At 35.2% G+C, this 21,891-nt stretch overlaps 1 protein-coding gene across 5 annotated transcripts in view; it reads left to right on the top strand.

Annotated features, from left to right (window-relative positions):
• Positions 1–21,891, top strand: part of Sgcz (sarcoglycan zeta) — a 1,001,745-nt gene that overhangs the window by 883,769 nt on the left and 96,085 nt on the right. For all 5 annotated transcript variants that reach the window (XM_052752060.1, XM_052752058.1, XM_052752057.1 and 2 more), the window contains one exon: positions 20,081–20,168. In XM_052752060.1, coding sequence (XP_052608020.1) covers positions 20,081–20,168 — 88 coding nt within the window. The remainder of the gene's footprint in view (positions 1–20,080; positions 20,169–21,891) is intronic.

Here is a 21,891-nt window from a genome sequence, read left to right as displayed (position 1 = left end):
AGTATCATCAAGGGGATTTGTCTTACATAATTGTCTTGGATTGTTATGGAGAATAAGAAATCTCAGGTGAGGCAGTTACATAATCTGGGAGTGTTGATGGCATAGTTTTAATGGTTTTCAGTTTTTTCTAGATAGAACCTCATATAGTTTAGATTAGCTTCTCACTCACCTTGCAGCTGAAGATAACTTTCTACCATTTGATCATCTTGCCTCTCCTTGATACAGGGAGTTTTAAGCCATGAAAATGACATAATGATATACATTAGGTTCTAAATTCAAAAACAAGAAGTCAGTGCATCAGCTGTAAGGAATATAAATTCTGTTTGCAGTGCACTTTTGGTCTCTTCAGGCCTTGAATGAATTGAAGAGGCACATAAATGCTTAATATTGATTCAAATACTAATTGACAATTACCCTCACTGTTACACCCAAAGCAACATTTAACTAAATACTTGAGAAACTTGTGTGCCAGTCACTGTCATCATAATGGTATTTGTACTTTTTGAAATTATAACCATTGTTTATTTTCACTAAGTACTTTTAAAATTCTATTTTTTTTTTATCATTTTGATGAGCTGTTTGAAAAATTCCCTCCATGGTCTCATGCATCTGAATACTTAGTACCCTCTTGGTGTTGCTATTTGGAGATACTAGAAGATGCAATATTTCTGGAGGAGGTTCACCATTGAGGGCAGGATTGGAGATGAAAGGCCTACCTCCAGCTGTCTTTCTGCCTCATGCTTGTGGTTCAAGATCTGAGCTATCAGCTTCTGGCTTCTACCATCATGTCTACTGGTTGCTCCTATGCTGTCCCCACCATTATGGACTCTAACCCTCCGCAGTTGTAAACCAAAATAAAATGTTCTATAATTTGTTTGATTGTAGTGGTTTTATCACAATAACAGAAATGGAAAAATAACAAATACAAAGACGTATTTCTGAGCTTCCTCTTCTCATTCAGTATACAGTCAGACACAAAGTAAACTGAAAACTTGGTTCTAACATTTTCAAATATTTTAAGATTTAATAAGTCTACTTTAGTTTAATAGAAAGAAAGAAGATCTTCGCTTATTTTTTTAAGTAGTGAAAACTTAGATACATGAATGAAGGTATTTCTGAGGAAAAATAATCTAAAACTCATTATTTCTTTCCCTACTTGAAATTAAAGATCCCCTTGAAAGCACATCTATCTTATTGAGAAACTTGATTTTCTCATTTAAATGTGTTGCATTTAAAATGTAAAAAGTAGAGTCTGGAAACTTACTTTTCTCAATTGCCAAGGTCCATGAAAAGAAAAGTAAACTAACTTAATGAAAAGTTTTTATTATTCTTCTCTCATTGCACACCTAAAACATGAAGGTATTTTTTCATATACAAATACATACCTAATATTCTCTCTCTATCTCTGTACTCTTTGCTCCCCCATGCACATGCACACTCATCATTATCATTCCCATCATAGAATTTCCTAATTTGATTGATAAAAACTAGAAAGGTTCAGTACCTTTTCTGGGCTAAAACATCTATCAACCCATCATCTCCATTTATGTAGTCTCTAGATTGTCCGTTCCACTGTATGTAACAAAAAATTTCACCAATGCTCTAAAGTTTCCTTGTGGCCAACCTTGTAGGTGGACATTCTCCCCACGCAATGAGGATCTTACTCTGCTTCCTAGCATAGTGCAAATCTATAGAAGTGAGTGTGCAAAGTGAATAGAGTTGACACCTGGAGCTAGGACAAGGGCAATGTATTAGAAAGACTGAAGGGACATCTGCAGTAAAAATGGGTATAATGCCTTGAGTGGAAGTAAAATGAGAGGAAGAAATGTCTCTGGTGCTACAAATATTGTCCAAGAAAAAGAGGGACCGCTAGTACCGTTGTACACCTAATTGATATAAAATAGCAATATCTTACTTACATGAACCGTTTATTTTGGGGGATATTTTTCATCTATTGTCCTTACTCATAGAAAAAAATCATTCTGTAAGAATACCCATAGGTAAAATTTGACTTGAAACGTTTGAAAAATGTAGGGTAGGACCATTTCCAAGAATCTTCTATAATTGAGAGCAATGAATAAAACTGTTCCCTATGGCAATACTCAGATACATGTTTGTCAGTGAGAACAGGGGTAAGGAAAGCCAAAAAGAAACATATAGATGACCACAGTCACTGTATAACACCAAATAGGCAGGCATGACCATACAACCACTTCAGTATGCAAAGAGATTCCTAAAAGTCAAAGTCACCATGGAAAGTTCTCAGTAAGAATATTGGACTAGAAATGTATGTATAGATGACTTTGAATAAATACTATATTTATACTATTTCACACTCTAGTAAAATTATTAACTCAGAATTGGGGGACACTGCATTAACAACCCATTCTACAATGTTTGAAATAACAATTTAAGTAATTAGATCATTTGCTTGCTGAGGGAAATTAAATTTTAAATAATCTTGTTATTAAACAAATAATTTTTAGTTACCTGTTTTGCATGTTCTTAAGTGGGTCAAATAAGAAAGGGAATAGAAATAAATTAAGTTACTGCTCAGGGAACAGAGATGAGGAATGTAAATTAAGCCATGTGATATGGCTTGTTCCACTTAAATAGTACTTCAGAAATCTTCCCCTAAAAAGGAGTTAAAAAAAAAAAAACAACTGATGAGACACAGATAGTAAAACACTAAGTTTTCTGTAATCCAAATCCAAATCCAAATGAGCACAAAGAGCTCATCAAGTGTGTTTCACTTTGGATGTGCCCTCAACAGTTCATTCAAAGTGTGTTTGTTAATCTTAAACCATGTGTCAACGTAACACAAACTATCTTGAAAAGTCTGTATAAAGAAAAGGAAATACCCAGGTGGTGGTGGTGCATGCCTTTAATCCCAGCACTTCAGAAGCAGAGGCAAGTGGATTTCTGTAAGTTTGAGGCCAGCCTTGTTTACAGAAGTAGTTCCAGGAGCTAGGGCTGTTACACAAAGAAACACTGTCTCAAAAAACAAAAACAAACAAAAAATAGATAAAAGAAGAAAGAAAGGAAAGGAAACTGCTGAATATCTTCAAGGCAACTGGCTCAGAGAATACAGCATCACAGACTACTCCAGTCAGGACTTGACCATAATCCTAAAATATTTTTTGTGTCCCTATAAGATTACCAGCACCCTCTATGAGCAGGAAGTAGCCTAGAAAACAATGTCCATACTCCTAAAAAATGGGTTTTGGGATGTTTCTCTTTGTTTAGGTTGTTGGTTACAAATTTTTATTGGTCATAGTCAATCTCTTTCTAAACAAAGGGGGCGTATGTTAAAAAATATAAGATAAACTTTTACATTGCTATAGTTTATTGATACAAATTTAAACTTAATTTTGTTATACATTATATATATATTTCTACTCTCATCTAAGGTATGTTTATGTGACTCATTTAAATTGTTATGGATAATTAAGAAATACAGATTAATAATTAGTCTTCTATGGTAGTCAAACTTAGAGTCATGTTAGTTAAAAATTTTAGGTATATAAAGATTTATTTCAATTAGGTAGGTAAATTTCAAACACTTCAAAGACCTACAGAATATGGCATTTAAAATGTTTTAAGAACTTTGACTTTCTGCACTTTGAGACATGTGTGCTCCTGGCAACACCAATCTACTTCAGAGAAGATAATGAGCATTTAAGAAACTCATTATGGAGTTTGCTTTCTTTGTGGCAAAATTTAGCCACTGAGCAAAAAAGTGCCATTGCATCAACTGCTTGATAATGTGCTGTATAAACTGGACATGCAGGACCCATAGGAAGGTGACCACTGAACTTTGCAAGGCAAGATGGTCCTTCAGGTTCATGCTTCACAGAAAAAAACTGCCAGACAATCTACAGGACACAGGAAGAAGCAACCGAGAGACTCTAGGCCTGTGGACTGAAGATGGATGCCCTAATGTTGCAGAGGAACTTTGGATAACTGTCCAGGTAGCCAGCTGTCTCTGCCATTCCATATGTTTTGGAAATTGCTTACAATGCTCTTCCTGTTTATTTAGATAATAGTATATCCATCTGAGGTCTTTGATGTAGTTGAAGACTAGGTAGTTATATGCCAGGGACCAGCCTCTGCAGTTTCGGGGGTCCAAAGGATGGAATACCTGGAAGGTGCAGTAACAACACAGAGACAGTGCTCATGTGAGCTGACAGGTCACTTTGGGCTTCTGCAGTTGCTAAGTAGCTTCTTTGCTATAGCTTCTTTGGCTTCCCTAGCTTCTGCTTTTGCCCTGGTAACCTCAGTCTTTTATTATCATAAGCAAAGAGAAAAGAGAAGGGGAAATCATCCAATACAAAATATTCTCATGATTCCAAAGGTTATTCTTAGAAAATCACCTATATATTCTTCATCATCTTTTACTAAACACAGGTACTATCCCAGACTTAACACCAAAGCAAGCATAATCTATTTTTGTTATTAATGATTATACAATTTTCTGAGCACTTGACCCAGAGTCTAGCAGCATGCAACTTTGCAAAAAAGGTAAAAATAAGAACTGTGGTCAATGTACCAGACAGTCATTTCCTTCTCACACAGCCCGTTCCGACCTCAAGACCCCCACAGCCACCTAAGTTCCTCCTCAGCCCTCTGCAAACACCAAGCACCATGAATGGTGGGCCACAATGACTTCAGACAAGAGATCTGCCCCTGCAATCAGAAACTTTGCCCTTCTTATCCCAACAGGTCCAAGGAAGACCTGACCCAATTTTCAGAGCTTCTGTGAAAGGAAGCTCACCTTTCCTTGCAGCTCTTTTTAATCTAGGAACCCATTAAAACTTGCAGCAATCACTCCAACCATTGACACATTGTCTCTACACTCCTTCAGGAGGAATCCAAATATCTAGATTGAAGTTGCCATCTCCCTTTCTTGGTGGAGGCCACTATTTTTCTCCTATTCTAGGTTCCTACACTTTTAGTTTGTCATCCCATCTATATGTTACTCCATCCATAGTCTTCAGCCAATAGCCATTAGGGTCTCAAGTTTTACACAATGCCCTATGAATATCCTCAGAAACTGAATTATTCATCATGGCCAATTTGAGTCCAGTGTGTTAATAAACATCATACCATGTGCTATATTTGACCACACACTCGGTACAGTTTATCCAAGCCTGAAAAGTTTTCCCAGGCTGCAGGTTCTTTTCCATGAACTACATAACTGCCTTAACCCCAGCCTGGGTGATCATCTCTGATTAATTTCCTGTGAAATTTATTTCACTCCTTTCCTGTATCACAGAAATCACCATTATCTAGGAACACAGAACATGAAGATCAGATAGAAGGAAAAGACTTGTATTACAAGAAGTATTTATATGGAGGAGGACATGACATGTGCACACCATAAGGCATGACCTTGCGACACATAGGCATTTCTGCCTTGGCTCTCTAGAGGTATGCTAAGCAGAAGATCTGAAGGGGAACACATGAAGGGTTGATGGTCCACAATCTCGGGTCACCTTTTCTCTAATCTCTGCTGGCAGCATGTCAGGCTTTTTATATGCCATCCCCAGCAGTTATACTTTTCCTTAGTTATGATAAAAGATAAGTTAGATATGAAACCTTAGACTCACAAATATAGGTAAATAGAATATGTTCTTTGAATTTGCCAAATATAAATAAACTAGATATTGTAACCATAAGTCTTGCTTGATAACTGTTTTGTTATATATAATTTTACTATGTTAGAGTTTAAATTTTCTTTTTTAATTAAACAGAAAAGGGGAAATGCTGTGGGATAATGCTTTTGTACACTAGCTTAATAAAATGCTGATTGGCCAGTAGCCAGGCAGGAAGTATAGTAAGCAGGCAAGGAGAATTTTGGGGAGAAAAAGACTGAGGGAGGAGACACCAACCCGCCTTCCAGGGAGCAGCATGTAATGGCACACAGGTAAAGCCACAGAACATGTAATGACATATAGATTAACAGAAATGGGCTGAGGTTAAATGTAAGAGCTAGTCAGAAGTAGGCCTGAGCTAATGGCTAAGCAATTTTATTTAATATAAGCCTCTGTGTGTTTACTTTGGTCTGAGAGGCTACAGACCAGGTAGGACACAGAAAACTTTCAGCTCCAGGAAACAATAACACAATCCATTCTCAAGATAGTCCAGTCAAGTAGAAAACTTGGAAACATGAATGATTAAGCAAAACAAATACCTATGACAAGTACTGTAACAGATATCAGACTGACTGCTTAAGGAAGTGGAGGGCAGAAGCTGAACGCTAACTGAAAGGGGTAAGAAGGATGTTCAGGGAATTCAGCTTTGAGCTGGGATTTGAAAAATGAGTATTTCAATTGTCATCCAGCCAGATAAGGAGATGTGGACATGAATGTAGGCAAAAAGGAATTGGAGGTGAAAATGAAGAGAAAGAAGGTAAGTTTGGGTAAATTCATGGTGTGAAATGAAGCTAAGAAAGTTAGAGTGTATCATATCATGAAATACATTGTATGTTACAAATATGAATCTTTCTAACAAGAGGGAAATATTATTTACTTTATTTTGTCTTAATGCTGGTATACTAATATATTTGTACATTAAAATTGTTTAGAAATGTAACACATTATAAAAATAAGAGTGAATAGAAAGTGGTTATTCTGAGTTTCTAGTATCTAGTAAAGTGTGCTGAAAAAAATGACATTAAACAGTGTATTCAAGAAATATATTTCACAAGGCTGGAGAGCTGATTCAGTGATTAAGATATCATGCTGTTCTTTAAGAAGACCCTGGTTCAATTCTTGGCACCCAGATGGCTGCCCAAAATAGTCTGTAACTCCTGCTCTAAGAAAACTTAATGTCCACTTCTGGCCCCTAAAGGATGCACAGGCATATATGTAGCCAGATCTTCCATACACATAAAATTAAAATTACTACTACTACTACTACTACTACTACTAATAATAATAATAATAATAATGGAAATATGTTTTATATAGATGGAGATAGACACAATGAAGGCTGAAAGATTGTACAATAATGTAGGATTAAAAAATAATTTGTAATTTCTGTTTGTGAAGAAAAGAAAATGTATCTTCATACTGTAGATAATCAAACCCACACAAAATTATCATTGAGCAAAATGAAGCAACAAGGATATTCCTTCAAAATATATGAAAACCCAAGTATGTTGGATATTTTTTGTTAAACTGACACAAACCTAGTTGTATCTGGAAAGAGAGAATCTTCTTTGAGAAATTTCCTCTAATAAGACCAGTCTGTAAGGAATTCTGAATGTAATTTTCTTGATTAATGAAACACAAGGGAAGGATCAGTCTATTGTGGGTGGTGCTACCCAAAAGAGAAATGGTTTGGGGCTGTATAGGAAAGTGAATAAGAAAGAGAAGGCAAGTGGAGCAAGCCAGCAAGCTGTATTGCATTATGGTCTCTGCTTCAGTTCCTGACTCCACGTTCCTACCTTGAGTTCCTGCCTTAACTCCCCTTCATGAAGAGCCAAAGCGGTAAGAGAACATAAACACTTTCCTCTCCAAGTTACTTTTGATCATGGTGTTTATCACAGCAACAAAAATGTAACTAAGATAGCAACACAACCTACCAAAAGGTGATTAACAGAATACTGGGTATTTTGGACCAGAGAAGAATGTCTTCATGCCATATCAAATTAAAACTCTCATTTGAAAGATCACAAACAAGTTCCAACACATCATCATTTATCTAACAGAATTATCTATCTCAATTGAAGAAGAAAGAATTATTTTCTGTGTCAAAAGAAGGCTAAATGAATTTTTGACCACAAAGTGCCTTATGGAAGGAATACAACAGATACTACTGGGAAAAAATTTAAAAAAAGAACAAGATGGTTGGCAGAAAACAAGAACAAAACCAAAACAAAATAATGCCAAAAGCTACAAAAACTACAAGACGACAGGAATTAATAAATATTTTTTCATAATAACTCAGAATAATAATGATGTCTATTCCTCTATAAAAAAGAGACAGACTATCAATTTGGATTGGAAACCAGATCATTTCTTTTCCTACCTCCAATGAAGCATACTTTGATATCAAGGATAGATACTATCTTAGTAATAAAAGTTGAGAAAAGACAGAATCCAAACAAGTGGAACTGTCCTAGTTCAATTGTCTATTGATGTGATAAAATGCTGACCCAAACTAATTTGAATAGGAAATGGTTAATTTCAGTAAGAGATTACAGTCTACCATGAAGGGAAGCCAAGGCAGGAACCCAAAACAAGAACCAGGAGGCAGTAACTGAAACAGATACCATGGAGGAATACCATTTATTGGCTTGTTCCTGATGATTTCCTCAGTCTGCCTTCTTATACTACCCAAAACCACTTTTCCTAAAGGCAGTACTTCCCACAGTAGACTAAACCCTCCAACATCAATCATTATTGGAGAAAGAAATGGCCATAGACATGTGCACAGACGAATGTAATGAAGGCAATACCTCAATTGCACTGGCATCTTTTCAGATAATTGTAGTTTGTGTCCATTGGATAAAACCTAACGATCACAATGGTCAAACACCAAATAAGTGATGCTAAGGTAATATCCGACTTTAACCCAAATCTGGTAAAAAGAGGCAAACACATGCTGAAGAGGAGAACAATCCGAGAAGAACAAACAGTAATTCTAAATATTTATATACCAAACCTGAACTCACACAATTTTATAAAATAGATGCTATCAAATATCAAGACATATATTAATGCCAACACAGTAATATTTCAACGTCAGTACCTTAATCTCTCCTTAAGACAGATCAACCAGTCAAAAATGAGAAACAATGTACTTAAATGACACCAAATATCAAATGGACCCAATATAAAACTATAGAATATTTCACTGAGATATTATAGACTAGATCATATTAGAACACAAGGCAACTCCAACAAAATTATAGGAAAATTGTAATAATCCTTCATATTTTATCTGACCAAAATAAATATGAAAAAAAACCTATTGCAAAAGCAATTACAGAAAATATACAAATTGATATTGAGTAAGGAAAATACTGTTTAATGATAAATGGTTCAGATAAGATATGAATAAATTCCTAGGATTCGATGAAAAGTCTATCATTAGAGAGAAATGTACACCTTTAATTGTCTACAGTAAAACGTTAGAGGGAACTCAGATAAAGAACATAATTATGCACCCTAAAGCACTGGAAAAACAAGAACAGTATACAAAATCAATAGACAGGAAGACGGTTAGGATCAGGGCAGAAATTAGTGTCATGGAAATGACAAAAATTAGTACCAAAAAAACCCAATGAAACAAAATCTTGGTTCTTTGTTTTTCAAACCCTTAGCTTGAGTAACAAATGAACAAAGAAAAGACCCAAATTAAAATAATTAGAGATTAGAAGGGAGACGTTCCAACATATACCAATGAAATGCAAAAAAATTGTGAGAATATACCTTAAAAATTTACATTCCACTAACATGTAAAGTCTAAAAAAGGTTGAATTTTTAGATGTATATAACCTATAAAGAGCCACAACGATATACATAATTCAAAACAACTTATAACAGTAAAGGAGACTGAACTAGTAATTAAAATCTCCCATTTAAAAGTAAACTTTTGTCCATATTGATTACAAGCATAATTCTGCCAGATATTCAAAGAACTAATACCAAAACTTCTCAAATTATTGGCTAAAATGGAAATGTAAGCTTCTAAACTCTCAGAACCGGCATTACTCAGATTCAAAACTAGATGAAGAAATAAAAAATAATACAACTGATTTCCCTGACAAACATAGACACATAAAAGTATTAAAAACAATATATAACATATATATGTATATAGTATTAGCATATGTAGTATTTGCAAGTAAAATTCCAGGACCCTTGAAAACATCATCCATCATGAGAAAGTTTGTGTCATTCCAGGCATACATAAGTCATCATAGGTAAATCAATAAATGTAATTCAGCACAAAATGGTTTCAAGAACAGAAATCATTATGAGGGGTGCTTTGAATAAAAATGGCCCCTCAAAGTCATATATTGGATTGCTTAGTCAACTAGGAAGAGGCACTATTTGAATGACTAGAAGGAGGAAGTATGTTACAGGGGTGGACACTGAGGTTTCAAAAGCCCATGCCATGCCCAGCAATTTTCCATGCTGCCTGAAGATCAGGATGTAGAACTCTCAGCTACTTCTCCAGTCTGCCTGTGTCCCACCAAGCTCTCCTTCATGATGATAATGGGCTAAGTCTCTGAAACTGTTGGCAAGCTCCCAGTTAAATGTTTTCTTTTATAAGATTTTCCTCGGCCATGGTGTCTCTTCACAACAATAGAACAGTGGCTAAAACATATGGCAATCCCAATAGAGGTAGAAAAGTCCTTTAACAAAATCCACCCCTTCTTTTTTTGTGTGAAAGCCCTGGTACTGAATATCCAGTTAACTACTCAGTGCTAGTAAAATCATGATTATTGGAGGAGAATCTACAACTACTAAATTATAAATCCAATATAATCCATGACAACAATCTATAAACATTTGTCCTTACACGTACAGACAAAAATAGTATTCACCCCTCATCAAGAAAGCTTCTCTTTGAAACAGATGGGAGCCCAGTACAGAAAACCACAACTATCAAAATGCAGAGTTGTGAAGCCCAGTGCCAATGGCTACATCTACCAAACACTCCCATTTTTCAAGGCTAAAGGATTATTGCAGAGAGAGGGTGAAAAGATTGTAAGAGCCAGAGCATCAGAGCTTTGCTGTGAGTCTATGTCTTGTAGTGACATCAGAAGGTAACTCTGTGAAGTCTCAACAACAAGACTACCCTAATATTATCTGAACATAGAGTATCACAAGCTGTTGCAGGCCATGATGCAAATACAGCGCATAGCAATTGATAATTCAGATGTCAACCCACCAGAGGAATGATTCTCTGATGGACTCCTCCTGTCCAGGCAAGGCTTGTGGGACCACTGACTCTGAAAACTGTTGCTCTTGTCTGTAATTTCACACATGCAGAAAGAGCTGTGTTCTCTCCCCAATACCCGCACTAATTTCATGTGACATGTACATGTAATCTCATGATTGCATCTCAATCTTATGGGCACATATATTTACAAATGGTCAGGAAGATGTCTTCTCATTAAGCTATATAATTTTGATGTATAAAAATATACTAGGAGCCAAGTGGTGGTGCACGCCTTTAATCCCAGCACTCAGGAGGCAGAGGCAGGCAGATCTCTGTGAGTTCGAGGCCAGCCTGGGCTACAGAGTGAGTTCCAGGAAAGGCACCAAAACTACACAGAGAAACCCTGTCTTGAAAAACTAAAAAATGAAAGAAAGAAAGAAAGGAAGAAAGAAAGAAAGAAAGAAAGAAAGAAAGAAAGAAAGAAAGAAAGAAAGAAAGAAAGAAAGAAAGAAAGAAAACATGCTAGGATATGCTTCATAACTAAATCTATTGTCACAGGAGGACTGTAAGACACTTAAAACCAGTTTTGTTTCTTTAAATCAAACCAACATAGAAAAAAAAATTCTCCCCAGTCTAAGACAAACTACACAAAATTAGCTCATTTTTACCTCAGAGCAAGTTCAAACTAGACTGAATGTTGCTGTAAATGAATCATAACTTTAAAACTTTATAGAAATGCACAAGGACAAGTCACCGATGTCTAACCAAGGTTATTAACACAAAGCAATCTAAAGAGATCATGCCAATTCTTCACTTGCCAAGTTTGGCTGATAAAGACCTATATCCCTCAGAGGCTTGTCTCACCAGGCACTGTGCCCCTGGTCACAGTCTTACACCAGGAGCCTTAAAACCGTGCGTTGCCATGGTAAATGGTTCTGCCCCTTACTGTTTACTCAAGGAATGTGCTATGACCTTCAGAGGTAGCTTTGTAATATTTTTATTATTGAGAAAAAGCCTCCTGCAAAATATAGCTGTAGAGAAGAGAGGAGAAGGAGAAAGAATTAGAACTTAGAAGGAATTAGAACTAGGGAGAATCAGAGCTGTAAAGAAGAATTAGAGTTGAAGAAGAATTAAAGAAAATAACCCTTAGATTGTGTGTGAATTTATTATAGATAAGAAAATTTTCTAGTAAGATGGTATCCCAAAAGCTAATGGAACTTGAGTTTATAAATTTATAATTTTCAAAGCCAATCGAGCTGTATATAACTATTGAATTAAATTTATCATGCCCAATAGGATGAAAGATTAATTAACTGTTGTAGCTGCTTTTGCTGCCAGGGTCTCCACTGTGCTAGCTGCAGTAAGCAATTATGAAATGGTAATCCCATAAACAATGGAATTTTATATAGCAGTAAAGAAGAATGTCTTATAAAATTTTTAGGAAGCCACTGATTTGAAAGAAAGTAAGAGGAAGTAGAAGGGAGGGTTTGAAGGACTTGAAAGACAAAGGAGGAATGATGTAATTATATCAAAATCTAAAAACATATTGAAACTTAAAATCCTTTCAGAAAAAGCAGTAGATCTTGAAAATATTCTAAGTGAGAAAACCTAAGCAAAGGGAGTAAAGTATGTTCTTATATCCTGATACCAGTAACACATTTAAAGTCATTTGCTTAACATAATTTGTTAATAAAAACAGATTCCTACACCATTAAAGTATGCAATATGACATCTTGACTATTTAATCACTTTCAAAGCTCTAATAGTATCAATTGTTGATTCTCGAGGTGCTATCATATAATATTTCTCCCTTATTTTAGAGAAATTATAAAGTAGAAGTGGATAATGCTGTTTGTTTTAGTATCTAAGACTGGATACTAGTGTTCTCAGCTTTGAAGCACAGGAATAGAAGAAAACAAAAAAATTCAAATAAAATAGATACAAATAAAGTATTAATGACAGCTATTTTCTCATAGAGAGGCCTTTGGAGAAAGAGTCACAAGAGAACATAAAATGTGTATTAAAATCTTTGTTCAGGGCAACATTTCCTAAATGCCATTTTTTAATGAAAAAGAAAATGGATTTTACTGTTGATTCACACTGAAAAATATACCTTCTAACAGACTTAACAATTGCATAGTGTTGTTGGATTGTATTCTTGTTAGATAACTCAACTAGGTTGCCATTTTCATAATATATGCACTTATTTGGACTCCAGTGCATATCATGTAAAAGGTTATGATTTGGTCCTAAGATGCATAAGTAGTTATCCTGGCCTCAAAGTCATCCTTGATGATTTATGTACAAACTGACCATGTGATTTGCCAGGGAACATACTGCACTTATAGAAACGACATTGGCTTCACAGAACTTAAAAATCAGAATAGCATAAAACTATGATTCTATTCACATGAGTACACTGTAGAAAATTGCTCGTCACCCCTTATAGCTCTGTTTATATTTTTAGTGAATAGAGAGATCGCTGTTTCTCCCATAGTAAAAATTTAATTTAGATATAAAAAATTTAATTCTGAGAGGAAATTTAGTGGAATAAGTAGAAAGGAAGTGAGCCAGGGATGGAAATTCAATAGCATCCCTATGGTGAGGGTAAAATTGAATTGACATGTTGTAAACAAAATTGCACAGTGATTAAACCCATACTCCTAACATGTCTATTTCTGTATTAGATCAGATGAAATGCCTGTTAACGGTTGCCCTTTAAAGTTACTTTTCTTTGGTCTTAAGATCTTTCATACAGCAATAATTCTTACAATACTTATAACACTTTCACAGTCCATCACTTAAACACACCAGCATGTTATGCTTTTTATTATACTTTATTCATATGTGTTCATTTTAATATGTCTAGTAATTCAAATGAAAGCAAATGATCTCATACATTTTATGGATCTAAACAAAATTATATATATATATATATATATATATATATCAAATACTTAAAAATAATGTAATTCAAATTTTACTACTCAGTTATTTACAACTTTGGAATTATGAGAGGCATTTGGGTTTATTTCTTTTTTTTTTTTTTTTTTTTGGTTTTTCGAGACAGGGTTTCTCTGTGTAGCTTTGCGCCTCTCCTGGAACTCACTTGGTAGCCCAGGCTGGCCTCGAACTCACAGAGATCCGCCTGGCTCTGCCTCCCGAGTGCTGGGATTAAAGGCGTGCGCCACCACCGCCCGGCTGGGTTTATTTCTTACATTCAAGTCATTATCTAATATATAGTACTCCTTTCCCTCTCTCCCCTCAAAACTATTCCAGATAACGCTTCCTGTTCTCTTTCAAATTCATGACCTTTGTTTCATAACACTCTCTAAAAATGTCTACACTGTATTTTACCAATACAGAATGTCATTGTTTTGTGTATGTCTGTGGGCCACACAAAATATATTCTGTGTAATTATCAGACACTGCAGTGTTCATACTTGGTATAAACACTTGTCTGGAATCATTTCTTAGTGGACAATCTGTACTGTCAACCTAATTTGGACATGTTATGAGATAGGAATGATGTAATTGATTTAAAGTGATTCAGTGTTTTCAAACATGGATGTCTATAGGTATACTTAGAGAGAAGTGACTAGATGTATTTTTTACATATTCTTTAATGTTAATGTTATAATATGATGACATCATTTCCTCTTAATGCAGAAATAAAACTTCATTTCTTGCTAAACAATCTGAGTTGGGATAAGAGACAAACACAAAGTGAAATTAACTGTAGTGATTTTGTAAAACAAAACCTTAATAGAATAAATATTTTCTTCAAATTTGGAAACTTATTTTAAAAATAAGGTCATGTCAAATCTGAGTTTGAATGTATTTGAAAAACCCACTTCATAAAGGTTCATTTGCAAGTGTTATGTGTGTTGAGTGTTGCACATATGTGTATATTTTTATCATCTCCTTGCATAGTTGCATAGAGTTAGAAGAGTCCAAGGTAGGTTTAGGAAATGTCTATAATATCGTCTCATGCATAGTCAAATAAATAATACCAAATTCTAATATTCAGTGTTTGGGTGGCTTGTATATAAAATATATGTTCACAAAACACAGATCTAAAGCATTAAAGCTCACATCCACATACGTGAGGAAACATGATATTTGTCTTTTGTTCTCTGGGTTATTTAGAATAATTGTTTCCAGCTACATCTATTTGCGTGAAATTTTCATAATTATGTTTTTCTGAACAGCTCAATAATCATCAATTCTGTAATTGTACCATATTTTCATTATCCATTCATCAGTTGATGACAATTAGGCTGTTTCTACAACAAGTACCTCTGTAATAGATGTAGAATTCTTTGGGTATATTCTCAAGAGTGGCTTAACTGTATTTTGTGGTAGATTTATTTTCAGCTTTTGATGCACTTCCACAGTTATTTTCACAGCAGCTGTATCTATACCTGTAATGACTAGGTATTCCCCTTTCCCCACATACTCAACAGCATCTGCTGTCATTCATTTTATTAATTTTGTGCATTCTTTATTTTTATATTTTAAGGTTATAATTACTACATTTTCCTCTTCCTTTTTCCTCACTCCATACCCTCCCATGTGTACCCCTTGTGGTGGTGTTTGTTTTACTCTTTTGGCTCTTTGTTCTTTTGCGGGGCCCACTATCCAGCTATCAAATAAATTCACACATGGAGGCTTATTCTTACTTATGTGTCCAACTTATCTTGGTTTGTTTCTTGCCAGCTTTTCTTAATTTAGATTATCCAGTCTACCTTTTGCCTCTAGGCTTTCGCCTTTCTCTATTTTTGTGTACCTTTTTTTCTTACTCCATTGCTGGTTGTGTAGCTGGGTGGCTGGCCCCTGATGTCCTCCTCCTTCTCTGGCTACTTCTTCTTTTCTCATAGATTTCTCCTTCTATATATTCTCTCTGCCTGCCAGCCCCACCTATCCTTTCTTTTGCCTTGATGTTGGACATTCTTTATTAGACCATCAGGTGTTTGAGACAGGCAACGTATCACAGTATCACAGAGTTAAACCATTGCAACATAAACAAAAGTCACACACTTTAAAATAATATTTCCCCAAACCTTTGCTCTCTTTCAACTTCTTGGCATTTTTGATTAATTGTTGTTGTTGATGATGATGGTGTTGTGTTTGCATGCATCTCTCTCTCTCTCTCATCTATCTATCTATCTATCTATCTATCTATCTATCTATCTACCTATCTATCTCTATATCTATCTATCTATATATCTATATATAGATATAGATATATATAATGACTTGATTACAAACATGAACTGAACGAGAATGACACCAAGAGATATATTAACATGGATGGGGGAGTCATGGCCATTCTGACTGCTGTAAGGTGACATCTTGAAGTAGTTTTAATTCTCTTTTCCCTATTGGCTAAGGGCATTTTAAATGTTTCCCAGATATTTGTGTTTCATCTCTTAAAAAAGTATTTACTTAGCTCTATTCCCTATTTTAAATTGGGTTATCTGTTTTCTCGATGTCTAGGTAGCTAGTAAGGGACCATGGGGAAAAGGGGATCTTCCAAGGAAGGAGATATAAAACATAGTGCTATGAAATGATATAGTGGAAATTACAACATGAAGATTAAAGGATGTGGGAGGGGAAGGTAATTTTATATATATATATATATATATATATATATATATATATATGTGTGTGTGTGTGTGTGTGTGTGTGTGTGTGTGTGTGTGTGTATAACTGGTTACATATTTTCGGTTATTGGCCAAAAGAATACCATAGATTCCCCAAATTCCACAGGCTATTGCCAATTTTTTGCTTATCCTCCATATCTTGACAGTAAGAACCAATTGCTGAAGACACCACATAATTAAGGCATAGAATATGTAGAAATATAGCTTTATCTCCTACAAGGAAGCCTTTATAGTGCTAGAAGATACTATATATACTGTCATAGAAAAAAATGAATCATCAATCACAAGATATGAACACAAGTAGCTATAATAACAACCTAAGGGACTTCTTCTTGCATTAGATGGTAATTAACACATTGTTCCCCCAATTGGACAATGAGCAGAGAGTGAGATATTTTGGAGTGCTTAGCCTCAAATGGGATATCTTTAACATATTCCTCACCTCAAGGCTCAGGATTCTATGTGGAAATAAGTGGCATGACAATTATAAGAGCTAGAGGTGGTGGACAGTTTTAAGGAAACGGCATTTAACAGACCAATATGACAGACTATGACCTGCACAAGCTAAAGGCAGACATGATCTCAGAATGAAGACGGTAAAATAGGCACTTGTCCCAGTACTGGACGAGAAGCTATTATAAATAACAACTTCTAAGAGGGAAAATAACTTTTCTTCTTTGGGGATGACACTGGGTATATCAATCAGACTCCACCCACATGTCTAGCTCAAACTCTGATTTTCAGTTGCTTCATTTCTTTCTTTTTTTTTTGAAGATTTTTTTTTTTTTGGTTTTTCGAGACAGGGTTTCTCTGTGTAGCTTTGCGCCTTTCCTGGAACTCACTTAGTAGCCCAGGCTGGCCTCGAACTCACAGAGATCCGCCTGGCTCTGCCTCCCGAGTGCTGGGATTAAAGGCGTGCGCCACCACCGCCCGGCTTTTTTTGAAGAATTTTAACATTATGCTTATTGCAGCAGTGTACAATATCCAGCATTTGGAAACAACTTATATGTTCATTGACAGATGATTTGGTGAACCTGCAGATAAACAAACCCATTGCATATATAGGAGAAAATGCTATCTAGCATATACAATTAATTTTGAAAATCTATTTAACATAGATTTACTAATGAAGGAAAATAAAATGTTACTCAAGAAGACTATATCTACTATAAAATAATTTAGCAATAGTCAACAATAATGAATTGTACACTCAAAATTTAAGAACTAGGGGCTGAGGAAATGCCTTAGTGGGTTGTGTTTATAGTACAACTGAGAGGTTCTGATTTCAGATTCTGAGCACCCACATGACAGCTGGGTATAGCAACATCTGTCTGTAATCCTAGAATGACTGAAAGCAGAGAAAGGTAGGCCCCCTGGCTAGACAACAAGCCAATCCAGGCATGTTGTGAGCTCCAAATTCAGTAAGCAGTATTGTCTCAAAGAAATAATGTAAAGTGATAGAAAATGCTACACATTAACTTCTGGACTTCACACACATATGCACTGATGTGCATATGTATAACACACACACACACACACACACACACATACACACACACACACACATACACGTAGAGGTGGGGCATAGTGAGAGACAGAGAAACAGGAACTGAAGAAGTTAGACACATGTTAAGTGTTCTCAGACCAATCCAAAAATGTTTAAGTTCATAAAAAATCATAAGTAATCATGGCCATATATCTCAAAGATATTACAACTCCACTCAATATTTAATCTTTTTTGTTTGTTTGTTTGTTTTTTACTGCTTTGTGCTTTTTTATTAAATATTTTTATTTTATAATTAACTTAATTTCACATATCTGCCACAAATTCACCCGTCCTCCCTCCTTCCATCCCCCAGCCCTTCCCCCCAGTGCACCCCCCCATTCCCACCTCCTCCAAGTCAAGGTCTCCCCTGGGGACTCAGCTCAGCCTGGTAGACTCAGCCAAGGCAGGTCCAGTCCCCTCCTCCCTACACCAAGGCTGAGCAAAGTGTTTCAGCATAGGCCCCAGGCTCCAAAAAGTCAGCCAATGCACCAAGGAGAGGTCCCTGTCCCACTGCCTAGGGGCCTCCTAAATAGTTCAAGCTGATCAACTGTCTCACTTATCCAGAGGGCCTGGTCTAGTTTCATGGGGGCTCCTCAGCCACTGGTTCACAGTTCATGCATTTCCACTAGTTTGGCTATTTGTCCCTGTGCTTTTTCCAATCAAAGAAAAAGAACATGAAGTTGTGTGAGTATGGAAGTGAGGAAGATTTGGAAGGAGCTGAAAGATGAAAAAGAATATGATAAAATATATTGTATTATATTCTCAAAAATAAATGCAACTTTAAAAAAATAAAGTAAAACACATGTGTGATGATTTCAATGTAGAAGTAGTATATTATAGGTGGCAGAGAAAATTCAGGGAGAGATTTTTTTCATTAATTTTCCAAAACTAAGCTTCCCAATTTAAGCTCCGTGAAGGTAGCTGTTGTGCTTTGATTACTTAAATGCCCAAAGTCCTATAAAATTGTGTTCTGCACAAAATTAATAAATATTTTTGGATAAATGGGTGCCTAATTTATCCATGATCAACTTTGTTTTAAATCATAAATGATGCTTTGTTTGTTCTGATGTAGATTTTTGAAAAGTTATACAGGAATTGTCCTCAGGCAACTGTATTTCCCTTCAATGAACGATTATTATGTGCTAAATTAGTAGAGGTAAGCATATAATCGAACACATATAAGCAAACAAACAAACAAAAACCCAAAACAACCTTCAGGAGAACAACTTGTGCTTCCTTGCCTCAGCCATTGTGCTGAGTGCTCCCACATTAGAGAAGTTGAACAAAAGGTAGTAAAGACTTAATTAATTGTATAGGCTTTTAACTTAATCACATAGCTAATACTTCCTGTTTGCACTAGGAGAAATAGTGGATGTGCAGCTGTGTAAACCTGACTGCCATAATCGTTGTCATTTTGGATACAATCAAGTAAACAAGAAGATAAACATGTAGAAACAACACAAGACAAGTAAACTATGCATGTGATAAATGCTTTAACAAGAGAAATGTGGATAGGAAGGTTATGAGTTGAATCAATCAGTACTCACGGTGATCAGAGGATGAAGTTTTGAGGAAATTTTATTTAATAATGAAGTCTGAAAGTTCCTTAGAGGAAATTCTTCCTTGGTATTTGGATGGATTATCTGTGCCAACAAGTTTATATACCATTAAGAAAGGGATATAGCGGCTTTGGTACCCCTGCTTAAGAGCCATGAGTAGAATTGAAAATGCTGCCATTAGATGGTTATTGCCTGGATATAAACCTGAAAGCATTCTGTTCTACTATAAAACTATTTTGAGACACTATCCTCTTATCCAGTTCAAGCAAATGTTAAAACAAGGGCCTACTGTTTAAAAAGAAAATTGAGATAACATACACAGCAGGATTTCATGTGTTCTGACTACAGTTATACCTTTGTTTGTTTGATTGATTGATTGATTGATTGATTGATTGGTTTATGTTTCCTAGGACAGTCCACTGGTCTTACAGTCTGACAGGAATGTAACAGTGAATGCAAGAAACCACATGGGGCAACTCACTGGACAGCTGACAGTCGGTGAGTGTTTGGAGGTAAAGTCTGTTCATTCTGTCTTACTCCATTATAGATTCTGCGGTCAAGTTGAAATATATGAAGCTGTGTTCCTTCTCTAATTCATCACTCCTACATTTCAAAAATGTAGTGATTTTCCCTGAAATATTTTCATAGTATATCAAAATAGATTTAGAAAGCACATGAGGTAGCATGACACCATATGTCTGTGCATATTTTGATTTAAGAGAGTTACATATAAACAATTCCTTAATTCTTTTACTATAGTAAATGTTGGTGCTTCCAGTTTCTGACAAAGCTTTCTGTTAAGATTGTGTATGAAGGATTTAATATATGAAAGACAAATTAAAGAAAAAATACGAGCACTTCTGTTTGTTCTTTTGTTTTCTGACAATGCTTTGTTTTCTGAAATAGGGTGTCACATAGACTAGACTGGCCTCAAACTGGCTATGTAGGTGAGGATGACCTTGAGCTCTTGATCCTTTGGATTCCAACTCCCAGATGCTCTGTTTACACTGTAAGCAGTGCTTGGGATTCTACCAAAGGCTTCCTGCATGCTAGGCAAACACTCTACCCACTATGAAACATCATCAGTCCTAAATGATTTTACTTGTACTATCAAATAAATGTTAATTTATCTATTGACATTTTATCAAAATAGCATGTGTAATTATTTCACTCAGTTCTTATAAGGAAAAAGACAAATTAAAACTCAGTTGTAACTATGCAAATTACACATATTTGATATGCATGTAATGCTAAAATATTTTGATATAATATATATGTCTTGTGATAAAATTACATGATACTGTCATTGATTGACTCATGTTTATATTAATTTTATCAGCATTTCTATATTTAACTACATCATCTATAATGTGTGTGATATACAAACAGTGGGAAAGGGTCAACTTTTAAGTTTGAGGAGTAAATTATCCTATTTTAGTGAGGAACTAATGTTTTCAGCATTCCTAATTAAATTTTAGAGGTACAATAATCACTTATAATAAGACATTTACAAATAGGAATGTTAATTGTGTCTACCTCCTTTGTAGAAATATAAGATTTTTGATAAATTATATGTTTTAATAAAGCAAGAACAGTTTTTCAGTAAATATCTATTAATTGTCATAACCACATATTTTGTGATAAATTAAAATATGTTACTTCTGAAAAGGGGGCTTAAAATAAATTGACTAAAAATTACAGGAATAAAATATTTCTATGCATGCATAAATGTGCCAGAATCATCAAGCTCTCAATGTTAACCTCAATGACAATTTGTGATTGTTTCAAAATAGTATAAGATGGCCCAAAGATCCTGGTCTAAGCTGAGAATGTTTTCCAAGTCAAAATTTACTCATAGTTAAGAACACTTAGTAGAATAGAATTTTCTATTCCATTCATTTCAACATAGCTAAAGTGGTTCTTAGTGCACCTGTCAACAGATAAATTAAAATCACACAGACCATATTGCAAAATCCACTGTCATATAATAGTTACATAATTCCTGCCTGTAGCATGAAGCAGCTGTTTGATTACGGGGTGTGTAGACAAATGCCATCTGCATGCAATTGCATGCTTTTATGTATGGAATATAAAGTATATATTTTGCTCCTATTTTAGTCATTCTTACAAAAATCTTTCAAGGTAATATTAATATTATTCAAATGAGAGAAAAGAGAAAAAGAGAAGGAAAGAGAAGTCGTTTAATTTTAATGAACAATCA

Source organism: Peromyscus californicus, unplaced genomic scaffold (assembly GCF_007827085.1).
Source record: "Peromyscus californicus insignis strain IS unplaced genomic scaffold, ASM782708v3 Scaffold_23__1_contigs__length_62951481, whole genome shotgun sequence".
In the NCBI taxonomy this organism is placed as follows: domain Eukaryota; kingdom Metazoa; phylum Chordata; class Mammalia; order Rodentia; family Cricetidae; genus Peromyscus; species Peromyscus californicus.
Note: the sequence above shows the minus strand (reverse complement) of the source record. Positions and strands in the feature narration are given on the sequence as shown.